The sequence below is a fragment of the Epinephelus fuscoguttatus genome, linkage group LG11 (genome assembly GCF_011397635.1).
Source record: "Epinephelus fuscoguttatus linkage group LG11, E.fuscoguttatus.final_Chr_v1".
NCBI classification, from domain to species: Eukaryota; Metazoa; Chordata; class Actinopteri; order Perciformes; family Serranidae; genus Epinephelus; species Epinephelus fuscoguttatus.
This window is the reverse complement of record NC_064762.1, coordinates 12,406,196-12,432,418: the sequence shown is the minus strand read 5'-3', so window position 1 is coordinate 12,432,418 and position 26,223 is coordinate 12,406,196. Positions and strand designations below refer to the sequence as shown.

General features: G+C 42.5%; 1 protein-coding gene across 1 annotated transcript in view; it reads right to left on the bottom strand.

Annotated features, from left to right (window-relative positions):
- Positions 1 to 26,223, bottom strand: part of nbas (NBAS subunit of NRZ tethering complex) — a 282,352-nt gene that overhangs the window by 133,563 nt on the left and 122,566 nt on the right. Inside the window, exons 38-41 of the mRNA XM_049590355.1 lie at positions 24,258 to 24,371; positions 22,963 to 23,086; positions 14,465 to 14,541; positions 10,744 to 10,881 (exon numbers count right to left, since the gene is read on the bottom strand). Of these exons, the coding sequence (XP_049446312.1) occupies positions 10,744 to 10,881; positions 14,465 to 14,541; positions 22,963 to 23,086; positions 24,258 to 24,371 (453 nt within the window). The remainder of the gene's footprint in view (positions 1 to 10,743; positions 10,882 to 14,464; positions 14,542 to 22,962; positions 23,087 to 24,257; positions 24,372 to 26,223) is intronic.

Here is a 26,223-nt window from a genome sequence, read left to right as displayed (position 1 = left end):
CCCCTTCCCAACCCAAGTCCCAATGTACTGAGCGACTGCTGCCCACAATTAAGTTTCAATAAAGCGATGTGAGATTGAAAATATTTGTTAAATTTGACAAATGATTGTTATTAACTTAGCACCTAAGCTTAATTATTACTTAGCAAGAAAGCTATCACCTGTTTGTTGTTTCAAATGCTCACTGATAATGTTGGAATGCCCTCTACTGGACAGAACGTATAACAACCACATGTTGACAGTGGCATTGGCAATGCTTACGCTTATGATTAGGGTTTAAAGGAGGAAGATTGGCAGCTCTAATTGACAGATCAGGCTCAAATCACTTCAGTCATTTTGGTAATTTTCAAAAAGAATGTCCTGTTGTAGCCAAGTGGAACTATTGTATACATATACTATTGTATGCATTATTTTGTACATGTGTTGTAGAGATTCCCGAGCAGTTTCAGACAAGTAATTGGGGGGATATCCACACAGGGGATTGCTTTGTAGCAGGTGGGTAAATCATCTGTGGGATGGGATTAATTTGTTTTTGTTTTGTTTCGTTTGCAGCGAGTGAAGCATTGCCTTGGTGTTTTCCTTTGTTTCTTTTTTGGTTTTGATTTGGTTTTGCCCACCCCAGCAATCTTGATCGCCTCAGGCAAAGTTTGTAAACTCCTCTTGCACTGATGTATTTCTTAGACCCGTTAGCCCACTGTGGGGATGAGTGATGTACTGTGTTGTTGAATACAAACCAACCTGGTTCTGCCAGCATGAAGCTGATTTTAATAGTGGAACTATTCTTATAACAAATAAAGATTTCTATTTTTAACATAGCGCAGCTTCTGGGGTGTATTTACCTTAATGGTGACTGAGCCTGTTGCATGTGGCTGGAGTGTGCCACACTACTGTGAGAGCTGAAAAACCTACTGCCATGCTAACAGCTATGTGAGGCTGTAGGCAGAGCGTTGCTTTGAGAGAAATGCTAACATCAGGATGCTAACATGTTAACAATAACTACGGTAACATGGCAATGTGTAGCTAGTATAATGTTTACCATGTTTGCCATCTCAGCATGTTAACATGCTAACATTTTCTTATTAGCAGTAAGTACAAGGAACAGAAAAGGGTGATGGGAATGCAGTGCGACACAGCCGAGCCAGGTGGAAACCTTCCTCATGGCTAGACCACATGTGCCGTAAAATTTCAATTAGTAGCCGGGGCTATTATTTGCGTAAGTCACTTAACAGGCTTATATTTGGGACAGGCGTCTACATGGGACTGGACTTGAATTCCTTTTACACGGAACTGATGCCCAGCAAAGATCGGGTAATACAATCAAATTGTTTATTTATTTATGAATATTACTTGTATTAAAAGCAGGCTTTGAATAGCATATTTATTATGTGTTATGTTGTGACACTTGTTTCATGGCACCTGAGGATAACACCACTTTAATGAATGTTAGCTCAAGTGGGTAATCAACAATCCGGTTTTATACAGCTAAAGGATTTCTATAAAAATGAACTGCTTGGCATCCAGACAAGGCCACTGATTGAGACAGATCTTTATATGACAAAATGTGTAGCTACACCGGACAGACAGGGCGTTGTAGCTGCTCTCTAGCTCTCTGGACAGAGCCAGAGAGCAGCACATTATGCTCCAGTTTGTAATCCCACAGACTCTCCCTTCACTTTTTCCCAGCAGCTACGAGTTTGGACTTATTTTTTAAAAATTGATATTACATTTTTGTTATTACAGAGAGAGTGAAATACCAAAAAAAGGTACAGTTGAACCGAATTCCAGGTACTGGTACTGGTTTAAATGTGAATGATACCCAACCCTACACTGACGGAATCAACCTCTAGGGACCATAAATGCCAAAAAATGTCATGGCAACAGATCGTCAGGGCCGAATGACATTGTCAATCCCTAAAGCTTTGCTGCTAATAATACAAAAAATACAATTTCTCCCTAACTTTCCATCAGTCTGACAATCAAACAATATAATATGTCCTTGTCTAAATTCATGGTCACTGTAAAAGTTTAACAGTCGGATACAGTCCATTTGTTTTCATTTTGGTTTGGGTGTTAAAGGGTTAAATCTGTTACATTCTCTGTGTAATATTATTCAGTGTGCGTATTATCATCACATCATGAATGCCACGCACACAACCACAACCATGTTTTAACACGCCGCCTCTCTTTGTGTGGAAAGTATCACATAGAGGTTTTAGAAAAGCAGACATGCCTTCCCTCTCTGGAGTGTAAGCTAGTAATGATCTTAATGAGTTGTGTTTATGTCATGCCTAACACTTAGCTATACAGTCAGTGGCCTCATTAGCACTAATTCTGCAAATGCTGTATACAGTATGTGCACATAATTAGGAGGAATGCACGAGGGAGAGAAAGCGGGCACAGATTTTAAAGGAATAATCACTCCATAAACAGGCTCGGCTGCACCGTGGGTCATACTACAGCATGAAGGGGACTGATCACAAGCGAGACGCGAGCCTGCCAAGAAGACTGCAAAGGCATGAGCAAGAGGAGCAGGACCAACTTTGCACAGTCAATCCAGTACATCTAATCAAAGCTTCAGAAACGACATGGTCGCAAACCTTCCCAGTTAACTGCAACAGTGCATTAAGAGTGCATATTTGTCTAATAGGGCCCTTTCTGCAGCTACTCTGCTCTACAGGGCTCCCGTGGGTAAAATATAGACTGCTAATGATTGTGGTACAAGGGTGCAATTTGTACAAGTGCACAATTTGTACAAAAAGAGGAAAGCGAAGTCATTGAGTACGCAGTGCTTTTCTATGATGGGGAAGTCATTCAGACTAACTCATTATTCCAGTCAATTCAACAACAGGGAGCTGGCGCAGTGGTCCGGCACATCCAAGGTCAGCTCCCACACCCGGCAGCTTGATTCCTGTTGTGGCCATGAATTGAGAAAAAAAACATCTGCGATGACCGCAGGCAAAACAAAATGTCACTAGATGTAAGCAAAGTGCTGTTTTATCAAGTGATCTCGGTGCTATTAGGGAGAACGCTTTCATCTTTGCTCCTAATACAATTTCTGTCCGGTGAGTGCCTCAGTAAACTTTATGCTTTATTTTTCCAGTCTGAAAAATTTAACGCTGTCCACACTGTTTAGATTTCCTTCAGGTGGAATCAGTAAACAAATTCAGGTGAAAACATTCTCTCCAATTCACTGCCTCCATCTGAGTATATGGACTGAAAGTAAAACATCTAACAAGAATTTATGGGCTTTTATTACAAAGGGAAATGTCGTAATGAGACGTTCAAGGAGCTAAGCACTTTTTCTGCATGATGTTCTCTACAGTCATGCTCTGTGTGTCCACAGCACAAGTGTGTGTGTGTGTGTGTGTGTGTGTGTGTGTGTGTGTGTGTGTGTGTGTGTGCTTCAAATGCATGTCTATGTGCATGCACCCAGAGTGTGAGTAATCAATACCCAGTGAGAGAATGGCGACTGCTGGCGAAGATAAATGGTCTAGTGGAAAATCTCAATCTCTTTACTCAGCACATTGCCGTGCAGTGGCTGCACATTCACAGCAACAATTACGCCAAGCACGCACGCACAGACACACTGAAACATCAACGAGTGCAGGTAAACAGGACTTAACACTTACATAAACATGGGCTATTGTGCAATATCCTGTAAACACCACCAGCAGAACAATTACGGCAAAGAGTGCCTCTATTTGGCAAACGAGCACTTTAGTCAGTATAATGAAAACTTCCAGTGCGAGCGAGTGGAAATCAGCTCATTATGCCTTGGGGAATAATGGAAACCCAGCATCCGTGTCATTGAGCCTGGCGCTGCTCCGTCATGCCTGGGAGCAGTAATCGGATGGGAAAGTAACAGTTAAAGACCTTGAAAGTCAATAGTGGGCAGCAGAATCTTCAAGAAGGCAAAAAGCTGCATGTTGGAGTCTCCTGTAACCAGTAATGCGAGACAACTTAACAAGACTGAAAGGACGATATTTTAGTTCACTTAAAAAGCTACAAAATTAAATAATACACACAGGCAAACAGGCTGCAACACCTAAAGTATTAATGTAATGTTGTGAGAGCTGAGAGATATTAGAGTGACTCTGGCAGCACTGGCTTCTTTTTCCACCGTCTGAATAAATATGCTAAAAGTGACTGAATCAGCCTCGAGTTAATGTTCTGGGTATATATTTGGGAATATATTTAAATAGCATTTAAGGGATTAAGGTGAGGTAGGAGGAGAGGCTGGAGAAAAATAATGACAGAGTTTTAAATTAAATCAGGATCATTTTTAATTCACAACGACTTGGTTCATTTTCATAGCTGTGGCCATGGTCTCTATTGGTGTTGACACCACTGAACTCACCAATGGATTACTGAGACCTAGAGGACTTATACATGCATTAAATATAGGGGTGTCAGAATGAGGGTGCTGCCCATGGACAGGCACCCCAAGCAGTTGGGGGTTTGGTGCCTTGCCAAGAGCACCTCGGCAGTGCCCAGGAGGCAAAGTGGCACCTCTCCAGCTACCAGTCCACACTCCATATTTGGTCCTGATGGGGACTTGAGCAGACAACCCTCTGGTTCCAAACCCAAGTCCCTATGCACTAAGGCGTGCTAAAATCACACAGCTTGGGAAATAGTCTTACAGCATTTGTTTCCTCTTGAAAGTATGTTTGGCTAACCTGGAGGTTTGTTTAAAACACGTATGATTGTTTGACTATCGGTATCAGCTATCGGATTGTTAACGGCAAAAAATCCAGTACTGTGCATCCCTTTATATATATTAAATGTATCTTGTTCACAAATGATGGGAGGATTAAGCCTGAGATGAATTGGCGGTTTGGCGCAGTGTCCGCAGTGATGAGGGCGCTGTGCCAGATTGTCATGGTGAAGAGGGAGCTGAGCCAGACAGCAAAGCTTTCGATTCACTGGTCCATCTACGTCCCAACCCGCGCCTACAGTTATTAACTCTGGGTAATGACTGAAAGAATGAGGTCTTGGATACAAGTGGCCGAAATGAGTTTCCTCGGTGGAATGGCTGGGCTCAGCCTTAGAGATAGGGTAAGGAGCTCGGACATCCGAAGGGAGCTCGGAGTAGAGCCGCTGCTCCTTTGTGTCAAAAGGGGTCAGTAGAGCTGGTTCAGGCACGTCCCACTGGCAGGAGGCCCCGGAGCAGACCCAGGACACGTTGGAGGGATTACATATCTCATCTGGCCTGGGAACACCTTGTGGTCCCCAGGGAGGAGCTGGAAAGCGCTGCTGGGGAGACGGATGTCTGGAGTGCTTTGCTTGGCCTGCTGCCCCCACGACCTGGCCCGGGATAAAGTGTTTAAAATGGACGGATGGATGGATAGCCCGGGCTACTAATTTAAGTTTTATGGCAATTGCAGTAAGGAAATGACATTATGGTGAAGAGGATTGTAGCTTCTGCCTCAAACCTGTGGTGCTGCAAGCTCCATTTCATTACTGAAAATCAGTTCCTGTTACCCTGAAAATAGTTTGGCGCAAACTGTGATGTTAACTGCAAATCTTTAATTGTCTTGTGTCTTTACACTCACTTAACAAATATAGTAATGGCACGGTTGACGATAACATGTTAGGTGTAACATCTTAATAGTGAGATCTGACACGCTATCCTTTCCAAGGCAATTGAAAAAACTGAGATGGTTCCTGGTATACAGATCGCACATCTGCTCGAGTGATGTGAAGACGTGGCTGTGCTGATTGGATAAAGCAGATAAAAGCATAACTGATGCATTTGTAAATGCGTCATGTCGCTGTATACTTCTGGTATGTGATAATTAATGCAGGAGTCGGAGCAGCACATGTTTTTACACTGGGGGGATGATGCTGAGTTTTATTATATGTGACATTTATAAATGTATGTATGTACCGTATGTGTGTTTAATGTGATTTTTCTTGTATGTATTGTGCATTTTATGGGATGGCTGTTTTGTTTTTATTGTCTCAATCACATATATTCCTGCCGTACAACATGGTTTTAAAGTGAAGCACATTTAATTTAATTACTGGCTTCCTTCACCTTAAGTTTCAATGTTTTCCTTGCAGGCAGAAGCGTCAGCTCCCAAACCTTCATATCTACGGAATAGTGAGAAAACAGGCCGCTGATTGAGGCTTTAAAAACACATCAAACACCTCCGGTAAACCCTCTGAGAGTTGTGTTCCTATTTACAACTGAATGACTCCAGTGTCTTGAGTGTTTGGTGTCTTATTGCTTAGGTATGAAATTATGTGATAGTGACAAGAGAACTGAATGTGAGAGTGTGAGAGTTATTGAGACACAGTGTTACTGCTCTTCAAGTGGAGAGCGGGAAACACTCGGAGACAGCTTGACACACACACACACAGACACACACACAAATACGCCACCCGCTGTCACACAGAAACAGATCTAACACTCCATGTGCAGCCCACAGTTACACACTACGCTCAAACAAAAGCGTGCACGCAAACATTGCCACATGCACGAACATAAATAAAAAAGATAAAAACACATGCTTGTGTGTGTTACATGTTTTTCTTTCCCCCCCTTCCGATCTCATTTGCAATGCAAAGCAGGCATGTGTGAGAAATTTTGATACGCGCACCCTGTCATACATATCTGAAATTAAATATCACACGCTGTACAATGTGTGCCCTTAAAAGATAAGAGAAAGCGGGAGAGCTAAAGAAAGCACAAGAGAAATGTATAAAGTATGCAGAGTCAAGATAGCATTGTGGACGGAGAGGCCTGAGATTTGACAAGAGCGAGACAGGCCTATGGGGGGAAGAAAGAATCTGAACGATAGCAGAGAAAGCAATATAATGTGGACAGAAAGACGCAACGTGGAGACACATAAAAACAGAAATGTCATGCCAACAAAGCAGTTCATTAAACTGATGGAGGAAAAAATAGGGAGCGGAGAAGGAAACATAGGGAGCACACAGAGAAAAATCCAGGAGTACAGACGAAAAAAAGATGGTGAATGTGGAGGAAGAATCGAGGGTAGAAGGGTTGAAAGGTTTTCTCTGTCTTGCTTCTATCAGTGTTCGAGTAAAAGTTGCCACTACCTCATCAATAAGAGCTGAGTGAAGGCAAGACCTGGAACACAACGATAACAAGCACACACTCTGGTAGAGGAAAAAACTCAAAGGAAATGACAGATAAAAAAAAAGAAAGAAATGAGCTAAAAACGAAGGTACGACTGCTAAAGTGTAGAGCCGAAGAGGAAAAGCTGTATATATTTTAAGTTAATGGACTTGAACTTCACTTTAGGCAGAGGGGTTGGGGAGTGATTACTGCCATTAGGTTGCGGAGAGCATGTGCAGGGATGAGTAGTGTTGAGTATAACTTGTTGATGTGTGAGTGGGAGTGTGCAAGCGAAGTGTTGTTGTGCTCAGTCCTGACCTTGAATGTCAACTGGGACACACTTATCCACTTCTTCTGCTGGCCTCTTTCCCTCTTCCGCTCTTTTATTTCAACATTTTTACCTCCCCTCCTTCCACCTGGGCTAAAACCCACGAGAGCTGCAGTCCACTCAAGGAAAAGGTCAGAACCATTTCTTCTCTTATTCTCCACCAAGACACCCCTGCCGCCACTCTCCTCTTTTTCTTCCTCCCCGTCCCACTTATATATTCTGATCTCTTGTTCTGGTCTTGTTTTCTGAGTTTTTCTCACTTTGTAAGAAGAAAAGGAACACACAGCAATGTGACCTGTTGTGACTGCATTGTTTCAGAAACAACATGTGACATTAGCACGCCACATTATCCGACAAATGCATTTAATATGCAATTTGCACATGGTCACATTTCATATAATCCGAAGAGTCTGAGAGACAGTCAATTATTCAATATGTCTGGCTGCTATAATTAAGACATCTAAGGAAATAAAATCAATTTCACACACAGATACATGTGCAAAGTCATTCACAAACAGAAGCGCCGACACAAATTCCAGGGCTGCTTTTGGATTAAAGCATAAGTAAGTGGATTACTGTGCTGATGAGTAAAAGGATAATTACAGTTATTTTCAACCAGGGCGTTATCCCAGTTTCTTCTATTATCGTGACTGATTGTGTTCAATTTGTTTGCCTTTCGTATTCCCACTCTGCCACAGACAATGCTCTTTGAGTTTAGCATTCAAAATTCAAAAAAGTTATTAAAATGTGTTTTTTAAAATACACTAAAATAAAAATGAAATGCTTTCAGATCAATAGTTCACTTGCTTTGGTCTGAATCAGGGACTAATTTTGTTCCAAAGTTGCATAACTGCCTAAAGTTGGTTCGTGTTCTCATGGCAGCATTTACAAGCAGACCAGATCAAATGCCTTGTGTGAGAAAGCTGCTCTTGATTGGTCAGAATTTCCATGCAGGAAAAATCCAGGAAGTAAACAAAACGTTGAAGAAGAGTACACTTGCAAGATAAATGTGACACTTTCTAATGTCACAATGGAGGGACAACTACGCAGGTTGATTTTAGCGCTGCTCATCGTGGACTATATTGCTGTCATTGTTCATTTTAGTCAAACCATTCAGTTTGAAAACGAGGCGCGGCTCCAACTAGAAAACAATGTTTTGATGCACTGGATGTGCTGAATGTGCATATTAAGGCATATCTAGATCTACATTTAGCTCATCATCGTCTTGTCGGTGAAGATTCTCAGTCATCCAGGTCATGGTAATCGTAAGTGCTAATATCGTAGGCAACTGGACTTGCATCATTGTCTTGTTTTCGTCATGGAAAAAAAGGTACTTGACGAAAAATTGGCAAAATTAACACTGCTTGAAAGCTAAACTTGAAGGAAATCAGTAAGGGGTTAAACGTGTATATGGATTGTGTGCAGCTTATTAGCCATTTTAGCTTAGCTAAAATAAGCTAGTTAGAAAGTAGGTTTAACACATTTAATGTCATATCAGACGTAAAGAGATGGTAACAGATCAGGGACATTGCTGATTGCTGCTTTATCTACTGAAGGGACATTTTCAAATGGGTTAATATGGGCTGTGGGTCAACACTATGCAGATGACACACTCATTTATTCCTCTACAGAGCTGAACAAGACTGCTTCAGAATTACTGAAAAGTAGGGCTGGGACGATATGCTTATCTTGTGATATGATACTGTCAAGACGAAAGTGATGAAATGAAAAGATACATGTATTGCAATTTTTAAGTATTGCGATCATACAAGTATTACAATTTATTTCAATTTTTGTTTACGTTTATAACACTAGAGAATGGGTAAAAGTTGACGCATACAGTTCTCGAGACTGTATACTGTGAGGCATAGTTACAAAGGCAATGCACATCATGTAAGTTAGTCTCTGACTTTTAATTTAGCAGCATCATATCCTGCATTGAAAAGTGATAAATAAACTAATCACTGTTTTCATTTTTCACAGTTTTATTGCATTGAAGCACTTTGTAACCTTGTACTTTACTCATTTACATACTAAAATGTATATGGAAACCTATATATGTATATATACATATATAGGTTTCCATTCTATAATATATTACTGCTGCATTCAGCTGTCCCTGAAGTGTATCCCATACACTGATTTATTTGTGGCAGTTGTTTTAATATCAAAAATGGATGGGTAAAATTGAATTCAAATGCAGAGCTCAGCCTCTCTTTGAGAGAGAGAGACAAGGACATCGGGCTATGGACCTTAAATAATGTGATAATTCATCACTTTGTCGGCACGTATGTCGCACATCAGCCATGATAACTAGCGAGAAGAAGACTTGGCAAGACAGTTAAAATGTCACTTACAGTTTTCAGGTGATTTGAGCAGGTTGGTTGGTTGGTTGGTAGGTTGGTTGGTAGATAGTTAGACGGATAATGAAGCATTTGAAATGGATTTTGACATTGATGGCAACGATTTAAGCTTCAAAGCATTTGGGTCAGCCTTAATATTGTCCCCTGAATATCAGATGGGTTCTCTGATGTGTACGGGGTATCACTTGCTGTACCCTGCTGTTTTAATGTTATTTTGAGGCTAAATGTGGGTTTTCAGTGTTTTACTTGTACAAATATTGTTTGTTTCTGTTTGTATCTATTAAAGTGATGCTTTTATTTTAGAGGACTCATGGAAGGATAACCCCTTTGGCTATAAGAGATCCTTATAACAAACCAAATCAACACTAAAAGAGTCCTGATTCCTGAGTCCATGCTTCAGCCTCCTGTTACCTCTGTGATTCTGTAAAAACGCCATACACACCCACCTGCCTGCTTTCGCTCCGCTCCTTCCCCCAGCAACCATGTAACAGACTTAAACTCCATGGGTGGTGCAGTGTTTTGCTGCGGTGCTTCTGGCTGTGAGATGCTTTGACCAAAGAGCTAAAAAATCTGCACTGAGCCTCTCAGGTTTCAACAAACTTCTACAAAATCCATCTGCTCGAAACAGATCAATCTTTCAGGTCCACTGTTAAAGCCACAGTTCAAAACTTCTGGATGGTTTTTTTTTTGTGATGAATGCTTCCTGTTTGTTTTCTGTATCCTATTACATCTTCTTTTTTGTTGTTTTGGTCATGTTTAATTTATCTGTGGGTTTGTGTTGGAAATTTGCAGCATTTTGGGTGAAGAAAATAATTTCATGCAAAGAATTAATAACTTAAGCATCATTCATGTCAATTTCATAGTGGAAACTGCAATAAGGATGGAGACTTTGACACCTCCCACCTAAGCATAATATCCAGTACCTCCATTCATGCATCCTCCCACACACATAATTGGTATTCCATGCTAACCTGGTAGAGAGTGTGGTTTTTGTCCTTGAAGCAAGGTATGAGGAGGGAGTAGATCTGCAGGGAGTAGTAGTAGGCAGCCAGCTGGAGCGACAAGGCAGAGTGACACTGCTTCTCAAAACACCTGTTGGCATCCAGTACCTGCAGAGATGGAGAGAAGATATGAATAAAAAAGCAAGCTGCTGGTGGGGAAAAAAAAATATGAGCAAAATTCAAATAAACTCCACTTCCTTCCAAAACTTAAAAAACCCACAGTCCAGTTCACGATATCCAAAAATAAGCAGTGAAAAATCAAAACAGCTCAGATATTCAGTGAACACAGCCTGCTCACTGTGTCAAACAATGCAGAGCTCACAGTTTGTCACCACCGTCAGTCTGCTCTGAAGAGAGTTAATTAACTCTCTAGGAAACGTACAGTGATATCAACTCCGCAGCAAGTGTTTCTGTAGTTTTTGTATCACTTTTCATGCAACTTCCATGACTTCCCTACACAGAGCCACCAGATTAAAGACACACATCACCCCTGGATCAAAACACATATTTTTCCTGTAGCGCTGTTTTCAGGGTGTTGGCGTGTTGGAGATATCGGCCGTAAAGATGTCTGCTTTCTCTCCAATAAAATGAAACTAGATGTCACTCAGCTTGTGGTGCTCAAAGTACCAAAATACTACATCTAAAAAGCTCAACAGCAATGTCTCTTTCCAGAAATCATGACCCAGTTACCCATGATAATCCACGGATCTTGTTGTGAGCAGTTTCATGTAGGAACTATTTTCTTGCTATCAAACAACACCCACCAAACGTACCTCTCTGCAGAAGCTAGCTCACCTGGCACCACTGAACTAGCTAACGTTTCAGCTCAGCCAAAAAGGACACCGTTAATGTTTACATCTTGCACTGTCCCAAGCATGAGCCTCTCTTCTATGAGTAGATGCACTCTTCCTTCTGCATGGTGATACGGTTGGCAGGTGTAGTTCAGTAGAAAGAAGATAGTTCCTACTGTCTTCGCTTTAAGACAGGTGGTGATCGAGCTTTTGTGGCCAGAGCAGCTAAATTTTGGAATGCTCTATCTGCTCCCTTACGATCTGCTGACTCTGTGGTTTCTTTCAAAGCCAGGTAAAGACACACCTGTTTAGACAGACTTTTGTGTAACTTGTATGTACCAGAGCTGTACATCTTCAAATTTTGTGTATTGTTGTTGTGTAGAGTTAAATGTTCTTTTTTCTTGTGTGTGTGCTAATAGTTTTGCTAGTTGTGCACTTTTTGTCTGCCAAAGGCGCTATATAAATAAATTTTAATTGCTTGTATGAAACTACTTACAAGGTCTGTGGATTATTTTGAGTAAAAAAAAAAAAAAAAAGACATTGCTGTTGAGTTTTTTAGATATTTTTTGGTGCTTTGAGTGAGGGCTGAGTAATATCAATATTATATCGATATTGTGATATAAAACTAGATATTGTCTTAGATTTCGGATATTGTAATATTATAACTGTTGTCTCTTTTTAGGTTTTAAAGACTGCATTACATTACAGTGAGCCTATCAACCTGAAATCTTAAGTGCAGAGCTGATCTTCTTCCAGAAGCTGCTTGTAAGTGTGTGGGCCTATCGTCTGTGGGACAGATATAAAGCTCTGGGTAGCCCTGCACTAACATGATCAACTTTTCCATATTTATCAGACTGAATATTTATGATAAGTTGTATGTCGGCTGTGATTGGTTGGATTTCATCACATTTAAAATGTAAAAGTAACACACACCAAAAAGATGCTGATCACTGGCAATAGACCTGATTGTTAGGGTTGGGTTGGTTCTCGGTAATACCAATTCGGTCCAGTTCTCCGTCTTGGAACAGGTTTTATTTTTTGAGACCGACCAGACCGCATACTCAGGCAGAGCGGACGCCGCGGAGGTCCGCCTGGTAAAAGTGGACATCCGCAAGCCCTGTGCGCGCAAAGCATGACCATGCGGACTTCGCTCCGCGCACCAGTGTCACACAAAAGACTGTTCGGCATGTATTTTTCACATCGTGGGGATTTTTCACGGACATTTTTACATATAGTCCACTCCGCTTATAGTAAGCCCAAGTCTGTGAGCACCTGTGTCTACATCTTCGCCAAGCGCACAGCAAGCAGGAGAGAGAGGGGAGTGGGGGTGGGGCGGGGACTGAGCTAGGAGGTGCGAGTGCGCATGTGCCTCTACTGTAGCCTGGAGTTTGTTTAATAGTGACGGGGAGTCGATAATGGCGGACAATTTAGTCTCGACGAAATCAAGGAATGCGCCACTATGGCAACACTTTGGCTTTGAGACAGACGAAGGAGGCAACCCTTGTTTGCACTGATTGAGTAAGCTGCAAAATTTATTTGTAAGGAATAAAAAAAACAACTTGTTACTGTCACTCTGTTGTCCTATGGTTGTTTTTTTATTTTAAATGAGTCAATTGTGCCCCCAAGTGGCGAAAATCCTGTATTACCGACTTGATGCGTTTTTTTTACAAAAACCGGACCGTTTTTTTTTTTTTTTCCCCTCATACCGACGCAACCCTACTGATTGTAGAAAACAAATGTCACACACTCTGGCTCCACATGCATTTTTTATTTTGATGACGTTTCCAACTTTGAGCCTTCTTTAAGATTAACAAGCAGGTACACTGTTCTCTTATATGGACCACACCTTTGTTACACATCTGATGATGTTTAGGTGATCGTGCTACACTATGAGGTTGAGCAAATCACATGACACGTACTAATGCACTCCAAAAGTTGAACTCGGTTTATCTTAGTTGGTATTATCCATTGCACCCTGAAAAACAGGCGCTTGAGAACGCATAAGCCACAACGCCGTCGTCTATATTGTCTGGTCTATATTGGAAACAATGAATCTGAGGACACAAAAAACACAGCATGTGTACAGCCCCTTAGTCATCATATCCTCATTACTGATGATTATTTATCAAATATCTCTGTGTAATATATTTTGTGAAGGCATAAATAGTCAATCCTACAATATCGTTGCAATACTTTTATTGAGGTATTTGGTCAAATGTATTGTGCTGTTTGATTTTCTCCATATCACCCAGCCCTATTTTGTGCACCACAAGCTGAGTGCCATCTAGTTCCATTATAGTGGAGAGAAGGCAGACATCTCTATGGCCAGTATCTCCAACACTCTGCAGCTCACACCAAAATAATCTAGACTGATAAATAGCACCACAGGTAAGAGGAAAAATATGTATTTTTGATTTGGGGGTGAACTGTCCCTTTAAGACTCATGAGGGATCTAACTACCTCCACTTGAACACAAACTACTACGGTATGTTTCTCTTACTTGCACTTCATTTTCTCAGCTATCAAAACACAGTGACTGCCCCTGTGACAACAGAGACATGGTGGACTACATGTTGCTGTGTGGGAGTATTCACAGTATGTGTGAATGTTTTTTTGACTTGAGGAAGACATGACACTATGTGAGATGAGTATTGTTACTGCTATACATCATTCTGCAACTTTACTCTGGTGCCTTTAAAGTGCAACTTTCATTTGACGCACTGATGATGCAAACAGTTTAACACAGCAGCTCATGTAGAAAGGTAAGGGATCAGTAGAGGATACGGATTCACTCAGCCATTTCCCAGACTCCCACGAAAATACACGCTTCTATTACCGGAGTCTGTTTGTGTGTGTCTAAAATAAAACTCTGTGTGTGTGTGAATGTGTGTCCACCTTACCTGAGGCAGGGCCAGTAAGTAGGACAGAGCCAGCATCATGTCCCTGGGAAATGCATCGTTGGCCAGCTGCAGCAAAACTGGAAAAGGATGGAGGGATGGAGGGATGGAGAGGAGAGGGGAAAGAAAAGACTTTAACTAAAGCACTGAGGATTAACAACCAACCCTCCCCTCTTGGACGAGTTTCATCCCACGTTTGTTGAATACAGACGACAGTGGCTGTCAGAATACACCTCTCTGTGGGCGAGACAAAAGAGAGGGAAGGTAAAAATAGAGGGGAGATGAGAAGGAAAGAGGGGAGACTAAGTCAAGAAGCATCATTAAAAATCCCCCCCAGAGTTCTGGGATGCTGTCCATCTTCTCGCTGGGCTATTGTGTGCGTGTGTTTGCATATGCTGTGTACAAAATGCTTGTTGCGTGTGTGCGTGTGTACGTGTTTGGTTTCTTGCACAGGGAGTATTCATTATTCAAACAGTAAGTACATGCCCACTTCTAATAAGTGCTCTCCAGATGAGTCCAAACTTCATCTAAGTGCACTTTAAAGTCGAATCCTCTGAATGCCAAATTAGCCTCTGCATACTGACGGCGGAGACAGGCAGGGGGGTTTGATTATAAGAAATGCAAATGATCTTTAAATGGTCTGTTTGAACCACTGATCTGGTCGTACAGGTCGACTGTGAGCAGGCAGTTTTATTTATGAAGCAGATTTCTTACACAGAGGCAGCTTGGAGGTGATGCACAGACAACACAACACCACAGAGCAACTTGATTTAAAGTTAAAACAACACAATTTGAAGTTAATACAATTTAAAAGAGCAAAATAAAAACGATAAAAGAATAAAAGATGAGCATGAATAAATAAAAAAGATTTAAAATATGTCTATTAATGATAATACAGCAATAGTAAGTCCTTGGTTCTTAAAAACATTTAGTTTAAAGCGCTTGAGGATGAGGTTTTCAGTCTGGATTTAACAACTGCAGAGCCGGGGCTTTCCTCAGAATAAGCATTTTCTGAAGGTCGTACTGTCATAATGTACTTAAATTTATGTATTTAACTGTTTTGTACAAACAGAAGAAGATAAAAATGTGTGCCAATGGACACGAATCAAACTGAAACTTTAGAAACGCTGCTGCCAATTATCCTACACACTGCCAAGCTTTAACCTCACAACGAGAACCCAAACTGTTTTTACAGTCATCCAAACATTTCCTCGAGCTGTGTCGACTCCATATGCAGTTTTTATTTTCTGCAGCTGTGATGTGCTCTTCTATTTATTTTGTGGACGATGGTATGCATTAATGAGACGTGTCATGACACCAGAAATTTAGTAGCTCATATCAGTGCTAGTGAAATTCCACGATTCCTAAAACCCAATTCAACACCACAGTAAATCTCATGTACTTAAACATATACTCCTTTATTAAAAATATTTAGATTCATTATGATTTATAATTTATCACTGATCCCTGAAGACCCGCTTTGAACGGGATGTACTAGTTTATGTGGATTCAAGATTTTGATGTGTTGATGTACACACACAGGACAACTTTATTAGGTACACCATTCTAGTACCAGGTTGGACCCCTTTTGCCTTTAGAACTGCCTTAATTCTTAGTGTTATAGATTCAACAAGGTGCTGGAAACATTCCTCAGAGATTCTGGTCCATATTGATATGATGACATCACACAGTTGCTGCAGATTTGTCAGCTGCACATCCATGATGTGAATCTCCCGTTCCACCATATCCCAAAGGTGCTCTATTGGATTGAGATCTGGTGACTGTGGAGGCCATTGGAGTACAGTGAACTCATTGTCATGTTCAAGAAACCAGTTTGAGATGATTTGAGCTTTGTGACATGGTGCGTTATCCTGCTGGAAGTAGCCATCAGAAGATGGGCACACTGTGGTCATAAAGGGATGGACACAGTCAGCAACAATACTCAGGTAGGCTGTGGTGTTTAAACCATGCTCAGTTGGTACTAAGGGGCCCAAAGTGTGCCAAGAAAATCTCCCCCACACCATTACACCACCACCACCAGCCTGAACCGTTGATACAAAGCAGGATGGATCCATGACGCCAAATTCTGACCCTACCATCTGAATGTGGCAGCAGAAATCCAGACTCATCAGACCAGGCAACATTTTTCCAATCTTCTATTGTCCAGTTTTGGTGAGCCTGTGTGAACTGTAACCTCAGTTTCCTGTTGTTAGCTGACAGGAGTGGCACCTGGTGTGGTCTTCTGCTGCTGTAGCCCATCTGCTTCAAGGTTGGACGTGTTGTTGGTTCAGAGATGATCTTCTGCAGACCTTGGTTGTAACCAGTGGTTATTTGACTTCCTGTTGCCTTTCTATCATCTTGAACCAGTCTGGCCATTCTCCTCTGCTCGGTTTGAACTTCAGCAGGTCGTCTTGACCATGTCTACATGCCGAAATGTTTTGAATTGCTGCCACCTGATTAACTGATTGGCTATTTGCGGTAATGAGTTGTTGAACAGGTGTACCTAATAAAGAGGCCAGTGAGTGAATAACACACACACTGGCAGTACTTTTTAGACAATGGCCTAACACAGCAATAACAGTTCTTTACCATCTCTGTTTTATGGCGGCTGATCTCATCGTCTGCTTGGAGGGTAAGAAGCTCCCAAACCTCATTGTTTTCCCAATTTGCGAACATTTTTAGCTGCTGTTTTTCTTTGGGTTAGCTGCTAACTGCTATCAGTTACCTATTATATCTCTAATGGTGAGTCTCACACATAACACATCGTCAACATGTCACACCCGTGCCGCTCATGGTCCTGTCATGTCAGCTGTCCCATTAATATAGACATCATTTCGGCGCTGTTACTACCTCCATTCCCAGCTCAAAAGCTAGACAACTCTGTCCCTCCACTAAGCAATCGTACTCCATATACAGAACGGCGAGATGGCATAACAGCGCTATATTCCCACCTCGGACAGGCAGTCTAAAAGGAGCTATAGAGACAGACAACCATTCATGCTCACATCTTGACATCCCTGGAATCATCAAGCCCATCACACTCAAAATAAGCTTAAACATTTAGGCAGTCTATTAGTATCCATACTGACCGATCTAAACACACTTGATTTACCATTTTCCCAGAGTTTTCCAGTCCAAAACACACTTTAAACGGCTCAGAGTTAGCACGTAATATGGAACTGGGACACTGCTCATGTTGCGTGAGTGTGTGTGTGTGTGTGTGTGTGTGTGTCCCTGAGGCTGATGGGATTTGGAGTCTAGACGGAGCTTTGGGCACAGGGATGGACTTTTGTCCCAAACTGCTGGCCTCAAGGCCACAACAGACAAACACAAGGGTGCACAACCACACTGTCACTCACACACATACACACACACACAAATGCATACCATTATGATTAAAAGTAGATGAAGATCAAACACTGTAAACACACAGACTCCCGAAGTTAATCACTCACTTACTCACTCGCTCACTCAGTCAGTGTGAGGAAACAGTGGGAGAGAGCAGAGAGAGGCAGAGGCAGACAGATTCACTTTGTAGTCTCAGACCCAAGGAGAACAAAAGCCTGTGTTGGTGATAAGAGCCTGAGACAAAATGGAACAGACAGAGTGGAGAAAAGTGGAGCATGGACACTGGGGGGGAGGCGGGGGCAAAGGGAGAGACATATCCTGTAGAACAAAACGCACACTAATATTCATATGTGCACACATGGGCCCCAATACCTGAAACAGTTAGAGGTTTGGTGTGTGTATGTGCTAGCTAGGAGGGAGAGGGGGGGACGTGGAGTGATGCGCCAGCTTTAAGTGCCATAACAGCTCTCTTAAGCAGAGTGCCCACCCTCCTCCTTTTCTTGTTTTTCTTTTTCCTCTCTCCCCTCCTCTCCTACCCCCCGGGTTTCAATGAGCTACACCTCAGAATGAGCTGATTACACGCCTCTCTAAAGCTACTGATACCATCGGGACAGGAATTACCAGAGGGGTAAACACACACACGCACACACAGAATAGATAACCCTGACTTAAAAGCATACAGTATTTCTGCTTGTGAGGGAGAGAGGAAAACAGAGAGAGTGATAAAGAGACACTACGCAGACACGCACACACACACACATCTCTGCTCCTGTGTCAGCTAAATCGGGCACATTGTTAGCGGGATGGTGAGACAGTGACTTATTACTATTTCACCTGTGCAGGCAGTGTGAAAAACAACTTATTATGGCCTGGTCAACACGCGGCCAATGGCAGCGCTCCATGCTCCTTGTGTGTGTTTATGTACGTGTGTGTGTTTGTGTGTGTCTCCATCTGTGTCCCCTCGCACTCAGTGCCCATTTTCGGCACCTTACTCAGCTCAATCCCATTGAGTCACTTTCCACTTGTGTCATCATTAATTACCTCCAGCTTATCTGGGCCAGGTGAGGAATCAATATATTTATTTTCTTAAAGGCCATCTCCTAGTCTGTTTTTGAGGACAGCCGGCGTGGCGGGCCGATACGCGAGTCATTAATCGAAGGTTGTTATCGGACGCGGTGCCGTCCAAACCGCCTTTTCTCTTTCTCGACACGTCGCGCTCAGCGGCGGCTCCGACGGGAAGGTGACTTTTAAGAAGAGAGATATTCATTTGAATGACAACGGCAGGGAGAGCTTAGATTTTAGCGGAACGTGTGTGTATGCATATCGATGCATTAGTGGTCGAAGTGTGCGCCTCGTGTTCTTAAGTGTCCATGTATTAGTATTCAAACACACACACGCATGCACGGACACACACATACATTTGCTTTTTTATTTCTGTAGTGGCATTGACTTTGGCGAGCAGCTGCAATCCATCACGCGGCGTGGCCTTGATGTTTTGACTTGATGCTATCTCTCTGGTATCGCCGCGGTGACGCATCATTATTTACTGTTGCCGTGGGTATACATTAATTAATCAATGCGAGGCTATTCTTCCCATGTTGTCCCCCAGTCCGCCACATGTGAGCTCCGTGGCGAGACGGATGAGGAGAGGAGAGGGCAGGAGGAGGAGGGGAGGAGAGAACCACACTGCTCACTAAGACGGAGCATTAAGAAACAGCTCAAGTTACACAAAAACTCACTCAATCTATCCTCAACACTTAGAGAGCACTCTCTAAGTGCTTTCTTTCTCTCTTTTTTTTTTTTTACTATTTGTCAATTACAAACAAGAAGAAAAGCATTTCTAAATTCAGGGAAAGTTCACAAGCAGGCAGACGTGTGGTGAGAGGGTGCCGAATCAATGCAGCACTGGGTCAAAAAATACTCCAACTGCATTATAAAAGATTGGGATTTTTTTGTTGTGTGGACGATAAACGAGTGCAGACTTCCATCTGTGAGGAAATACAGTGAGTGACAACAACCCCACATTTAAGTGTACGGTTTGCAGTGGAAACACTAGGGTCTAGGTACCATGTCTGAAGGGTTGCTTTTGGTTCCAAAGGTACCATACCGAAAGTGTTTGGTAGAAACGGGGCTTAAGTGTGACGAATGGGGGGATGACATGCAGCAGAGGGCTGCAGACTGGACTCCAGCAGCAAAAGACATTGCCTTTGCATATGGGATGCCTGCTCTACCCACTGATCCACCTGGCGCCCCAGAGATTGTGAAATAAAGATGAATATTTAGGCCCACATTTCTCAAAACGCTAACTCACACTTCATATTTTGATCAGTCTTTCTGCCAGTGTTGTACTCCTCGAGATTGATTTTGGCTGTAAGACCACTTTTTGAACGTTCTGGTGGCGTCTTGGACTCAACCACATTTTTACTTGGTCTTGTCTCAGTCTCAGACAAAAGGACTCAGGATTTTAATTCAAGACCACAACTGCAGGGATATCACCAAAGCTGCTTTCATGGTAACTCACCACCTCCTATGAAGCAGTGGCTGCCCACATGGACGCACACAGTTTTTGCTCTGCCGCACTGAGCTCACCGTGTTGAACTTCTGGCGGTTGCTGCCTGTCTTTGTCATGCAGTGTGGGACTCGCACTGGTCTTGTCTCAGTGAGTGCGTTTACATGGACAATTTAATTCCGTTTTCATCCGCAATGAAAGTTCATTCCTATTAAAAGTGATCTTGTAAACACCCAATTCGGAATGAAAATGGCCAATGCGATAGAAAATTCAATCCGATGTAAGGGGCTGGAATATTCCGTTTCTAATTCTGAATGAAAGAATTTCTCGCACTTGTATACACTCATTCCTCTTTAAGTTCATTCCGGTATTTCTGCACATGCTCGTTTCCTTGCCCTTCTGGCGCAATGACATATATAGCACACGCGCGACTCGTTGCACTAACCAGTTTCCATTCGCCAAAGCACGGTCTTCTACCTCCCTTCTCCTGCTCAACAGATGAAGCATTAGCAGAACAAGGTTGTTGTCGTACTGCTGCTTCAAGAATATAAGCAGAACAAGCCCGAAAAAGGCACTAAGAACGGCGTCGTCAAGTATCTTGTTATCCAGAGTGAGTACTACAGTGTTTTCTTCCGGTAAACGTAAACACGTAACATCCGCCCCGCCCCCTATCCAATCAGAAACCTTCCCTGCCCCAAACCTTGCGCGGACCCGAATAAAGGCGATTAAACTGATCTCCCATGTAAACCCTCATTCGGAATGAATATTTCCCATGTAAACTACCTGGGAACACTTTAATTCTGAATGATTTCATTCAGATTTATTGCATTCTGAATGAGGAACCATCATGTAACCACACCCAGTCTGAAACACTCTGGTCTCTGCACATCAACATTGAACCTAAACATGAAACCCCATATTTGTTTTGTACATTGCCAGTTTCAATTAAATTAATTTATAAGTCTATCACATCCTCAAATAAGTTGACAACAAAGAGAAAAGGCACCCTTACATTGTGCTATTCTAATATGAGGAGAAAGCAGAAAAAGACAAATATGGAGGCGCAGATGGCTGAAAGATGCAGACAATATGGTCTGTCTGCTGCGCAGCAAAGTTCAGTTTTATTTCTATCACAGCACGGTCTCAGTGGCAACAACATGTAAAATATTACTCCGATATTATTTAAAACGATCTCACTACAGTCTATAACAGATTTTCAGAGAGCAGCCATGTGGGAAATCAGACTGTGTAGCAGTTTAAACATGCGACAGCTGACTCAAACTGAGCGTCAAATGACAGCTGAACTGGGACAAATTCAGCCTGATTATTAAAGTAGTCTGAGGCTACTAATCTGGAATTAAGGTACAGGTGGTATCGTTTATCTTTAGAGAGATAGTTTGGATCTTTTGAAGTGGGTTTGTATGAGGTACGCAAAAGCTAAGCAATGTACTGCTGTGGACAGGGGCAGCAGTAAAACCAAATTTTTTTAGGCTCCTAAAAAAAGTCCCACTTTAAAAAAAAGGTCCAGTGTGTAAGATCTGGGGGGATATACTGGCAGGAATTCAGCAGTGCAAGGTGCAGCTCCTAATAGAGTTTCACGTTTGCTTGTTTTTTGTGTGCAACTAACGCCTAGTTCACATTACACAATTTTTCCCGCGATTTTGACGTCACAGAGGATCTTGAGAGCCACCTTGGGTCGGAGGTGAGTCGGCAGATAGTCTGCCACGACGAGTCCTCAGGTGTGAACAAGCCTACGAGCAAGTCGCCCCCTCGTCTGCGACTGGGACTGGATATCTGGCATGCTAGAAAACTGAAGAAGTCTGACACGACTGACAAAGAGCATCAGCCAATGAGAGGCAGGATACGTCCCACATCAGCACGCAGGAGGACGGAGGAAATGTGAGGAGGACAAGCCGCAGGGTTGCCAGGTCTGCTTATTAGCCGCGACTTTGGGCTTGTTTTTTTTGTAAAGTCGCTTACAAATATTGGTAGTCACAGGTTGTGTTTTTTTTGGGCTTGTTTCTAAAGTGGAGTTGCTTATTTGGGCTTGCTCTCTAAACGTCGACTTTCTCTATATATATATATCTGTTGCTTCTTTTGGGCTTGTTTCCATAGCCCTGGTTGCTTGTTTCTTTCCCAAGATCTGGCAACACTGACAAGCCGGCAAGCAACAACAACAATGGCGGCATCCACAGGACCACGGGGAGCGCATTGTGTTTGGACCCAGGCTCTGGAGGCAGATATGATCAGATTCTGATGTGTCGTCTCCAAGTTAAAAAACGTAGTTTGGTGACGTCACCGGGTTATCTGGGGCTCTGTCAGCGAGGACTCGAAGAAATCTTGTGGTGTGCACACACAGGTTGTAACGTGGTTGGCGAGACTCACGATGACAGAAACACACGTCGCAAGGTATGAACACTCAAAAGATTACGATAGTCTCCCCAACGTGAAAATCTTGTGAATGTGAACGAGCCTTAGGCGACTAATGAAATCTTGCCGACTGATCTGGTCGACTAATTTGGTTGACTATGAGGGGGCAGCCCTACTGCAAAAGATCCAAAGTAACCCTTTAAGGAAATGTTCACTCTATAAGTTCTCTATCTGTGCGTGTGTAACTATGTGTTGTGTGTTTCTGCATGCTTACCCTCTGTAGCAGGAGACAATGTTTTTCCTTCAGTCTTGGCCTCGGCCAGTTTGCCCGTCCTCAGCAAAACCTCAGCAAAGTTTTCCTGAGGCACATCTTTGTAGGAGGAATACACATCTTGACTCTGGTAGAAAGAGCAAGAAGAGAAAGTGATGAATAAACACTGATCGCTGTGCTGAGGGACTCCCAACAGTCGGGAGAGCAGATCAGAAAATGACACACGGAGATGTGATTAAGGTGACTGAGCATCTTAATTCCCAAGGATCAGACAGATGAGAGAGGGAGTAAACAAATGAACTTCACAGTCAAATAAAGCCCTTTAAAGACTGCGCCTTTTGATAATTCATTTATAGGATTCTTGTACAAGTTATTTCTCAAGTGTCTTAGAGGCGAACGCCGAAGTTTGCTCGCTCGCCGGCGTCGGAGCTATCGCTTCGACACACAATGTTCCCTGTCTATCTTCGCCACTCCCGCTCTATCCATCTTTCTGTCTTGTTGTATTTGTCTCTCTTTCTCTCTCAATCAGCCTCTCCTCCCTCCCCGCTCCCTTCATTGGAACTGTTAAGGTAAAAACCAATCCCATTGATCAGCCGGCTCATAGACAGATGGACGTGGGGAGCCATTATTGGTAGATGGATGATGGAAGATGGATGAACGCTGGAGATGGAGCGGAGGAAGGGATTTGGAGAGGCCTATTAAAATGTCATGAGAAGAGATGTATCGGCCTTCTGTTTCCCCTCGCGTCCACTCTTTTAGCTATCCACATGATTTGTGTCTCTGAGTAAAAAGCCCAGTCATAGCCCAGGGCGACCATTTTCTAGGCATAAAGGTCAAACTACTCCTTTTCTTACTTTTGTTCTTTTCTACTTCCATAACTCCTTCTGTCGACATCCCTTTCTTCTGGATTTTTATGCTCTTCATCTCTCCGTTCATCTCACATATACAGAACTTCTGTTAGTGTTGTATTTTAAATCACATCTCCAATTTTATCCGCTGTTATCGCACCATCATTCTTGAGTTTATCCTCCTTTTCCTGTAAAGTACTCCCAAATTGCTTTTGGCATTAAAACTACTTAGTCTGAAATCAATATTCATTTTGTCTCAACACTGCTTTTGAAGGAATTTATAAGTCATAAGAGGAAAAAAATGAATTAAATGCCTTTAAGTCAAACACCTACTCAAGCATTTTTGCTGTAATTTAAAGAAAGAGGCCTGAGGTGAAAACAGCAGAAATAAGGACAACAGGGATGCAAAAGGAAGACAATATAATGAGGCGCTGGTCTTCAGCCACTCACCAGGTCTACATAGGGATCATCAATGAGCTCCTGATAAAAGGGGCTACAGCCTTGACGCTGCAGGTTGGAGTTCTCACACGCCCCTTCCTGACTGGTGGCTCCCGCGTCGTGACCCTGAGGAGCCATCAAAACATCATTAAACTTTCACAACATGCCCAAAGCACTGTCATCTCTCTCTGTCCCACAGCTCGCATCCTCTCCGTTTGTCTTTTTGTTTTTTGTCTTCCTCAGAAACTCGCGACCACGAGCCGCCCTCCCAAATCGCTGCTGAGACCAGAGACGCCATCAATCTCCAACCCGGCGACCATCGAGCCAGTCCAGCCGCCGGCGACTCGCCAGATATTGAAATATTCAACAGGCGGGCCAATTAATTATGCAAGAGATGAGCTCTTGAATTGTTGTTTTTGACTGAGGCCTATGAAGTCTGTGAGTGCGTGAGGTACGAGGGCAGACGTGTAACTGTGTCTTTTCTCACATACACACAGAGTCCACATACATGCTGAGAGGGACTCCCCGAAAAATTGATATTTCACTCAGATGGGCGTGGTTTTGCAGGACGCAGCAGTGCACACTTCAGCAGGCTCTGTAGCTGTCTCAGCCCTTAAGTGCACAATCATACTTTACATGACAGCCTGTGTGCACCTTTGTAAGAATGCAGAACAAAAATCCTGAATTATTTTGACTGGATAAAAATGAGAAATTGGACTCAGTATTAAAGAATGGACTGGGCTTGATGAGGCAACCTAGACTGGATAATACACGCATACAACATGAGATCAGTTTATCTGATGTGTTTTAATGTTTTCCGAACATTTGGTCTCACACCTTAATAAATGGAAACTGATAGTCAAGTCATTGTCAGCCTGTTTGGGCTGGGTGTCTGTTGATGCAAGATACGACCTTGATATCAGAATACAGACCCCCTCCGTCTGAGTAGATGTTTGTTGGTGGACATATTTTAGTCCCTCTAAATGTCTAAAATATAATATGTAGTTGTACATATTTCCCAGTATAACATTATGATGATCAATTTGAGAATCTATCAGCAGTTGGCATAGGATGATATGAAAAGTTCATGTCACAATTGTCTTGGCTAAAATAACTGATTAACAATGTCATCCCGATAATCAACAAAATAGGCTTAAAACTCTTAAAATGACACTAAAGCAAACTGGAATCACTTCACCTTGCAATTTAGTTGCATCACAGATATGACACTTTTTCGTGAACATCCTTTTTATTTAAAAAACAAACACTCTTGGAGCCTTTGACACGTGGTATTAACATGCATCTTGGGTGGTTGCATCACATGTGCACGGCACTAAACACAAGACGACCACTATCCATGATCACTCAAACCACTTCCTGAGGTGGTCCGAGACACATTTGATCTCGGATCTTTTGTAGTGTAAACACTACTGCATTCTGATGCATCCCCAACAAGGACTACATCATCAATAGAGGACATGGTGGTTATTCTGGTGCTAATGTTCTACAACTTGCCTATTTTACAATGATTTACACGAGGTGTGACCATCCATCTTTTTTACACACATCAAGGTGCTTCATCTAAAAAATATTATTACATCAGCCTTTGCCCTGAAAGAATTTAGTACAGGGTCCCAAATCTTATCAAACACAACACCTCTATCCTCGTTATAGAATCTCGGTCTCTCCAGATGTAATGTGGGAAAATCATATATGGGAACAATGTCCATCTTCCATACTCATAAAATTAACTTCTTTGTGATCACCATTCCAAATGAAACAGCCATTTTTTGGAACGTCCACCATTTTGACCTATGGAAGGAGACATGTTGAATTCTGCTGACAACGATATCTACAGCTGTACCAACACAACTACTAATGTGACTAGCAAGCATGCTAGCAAGAGCGTGGACATAATAACTGTGTGCAGGGCTTTCTGACTTTCTAGCATAAGTGACATGAGTAGTAACAGATCCTA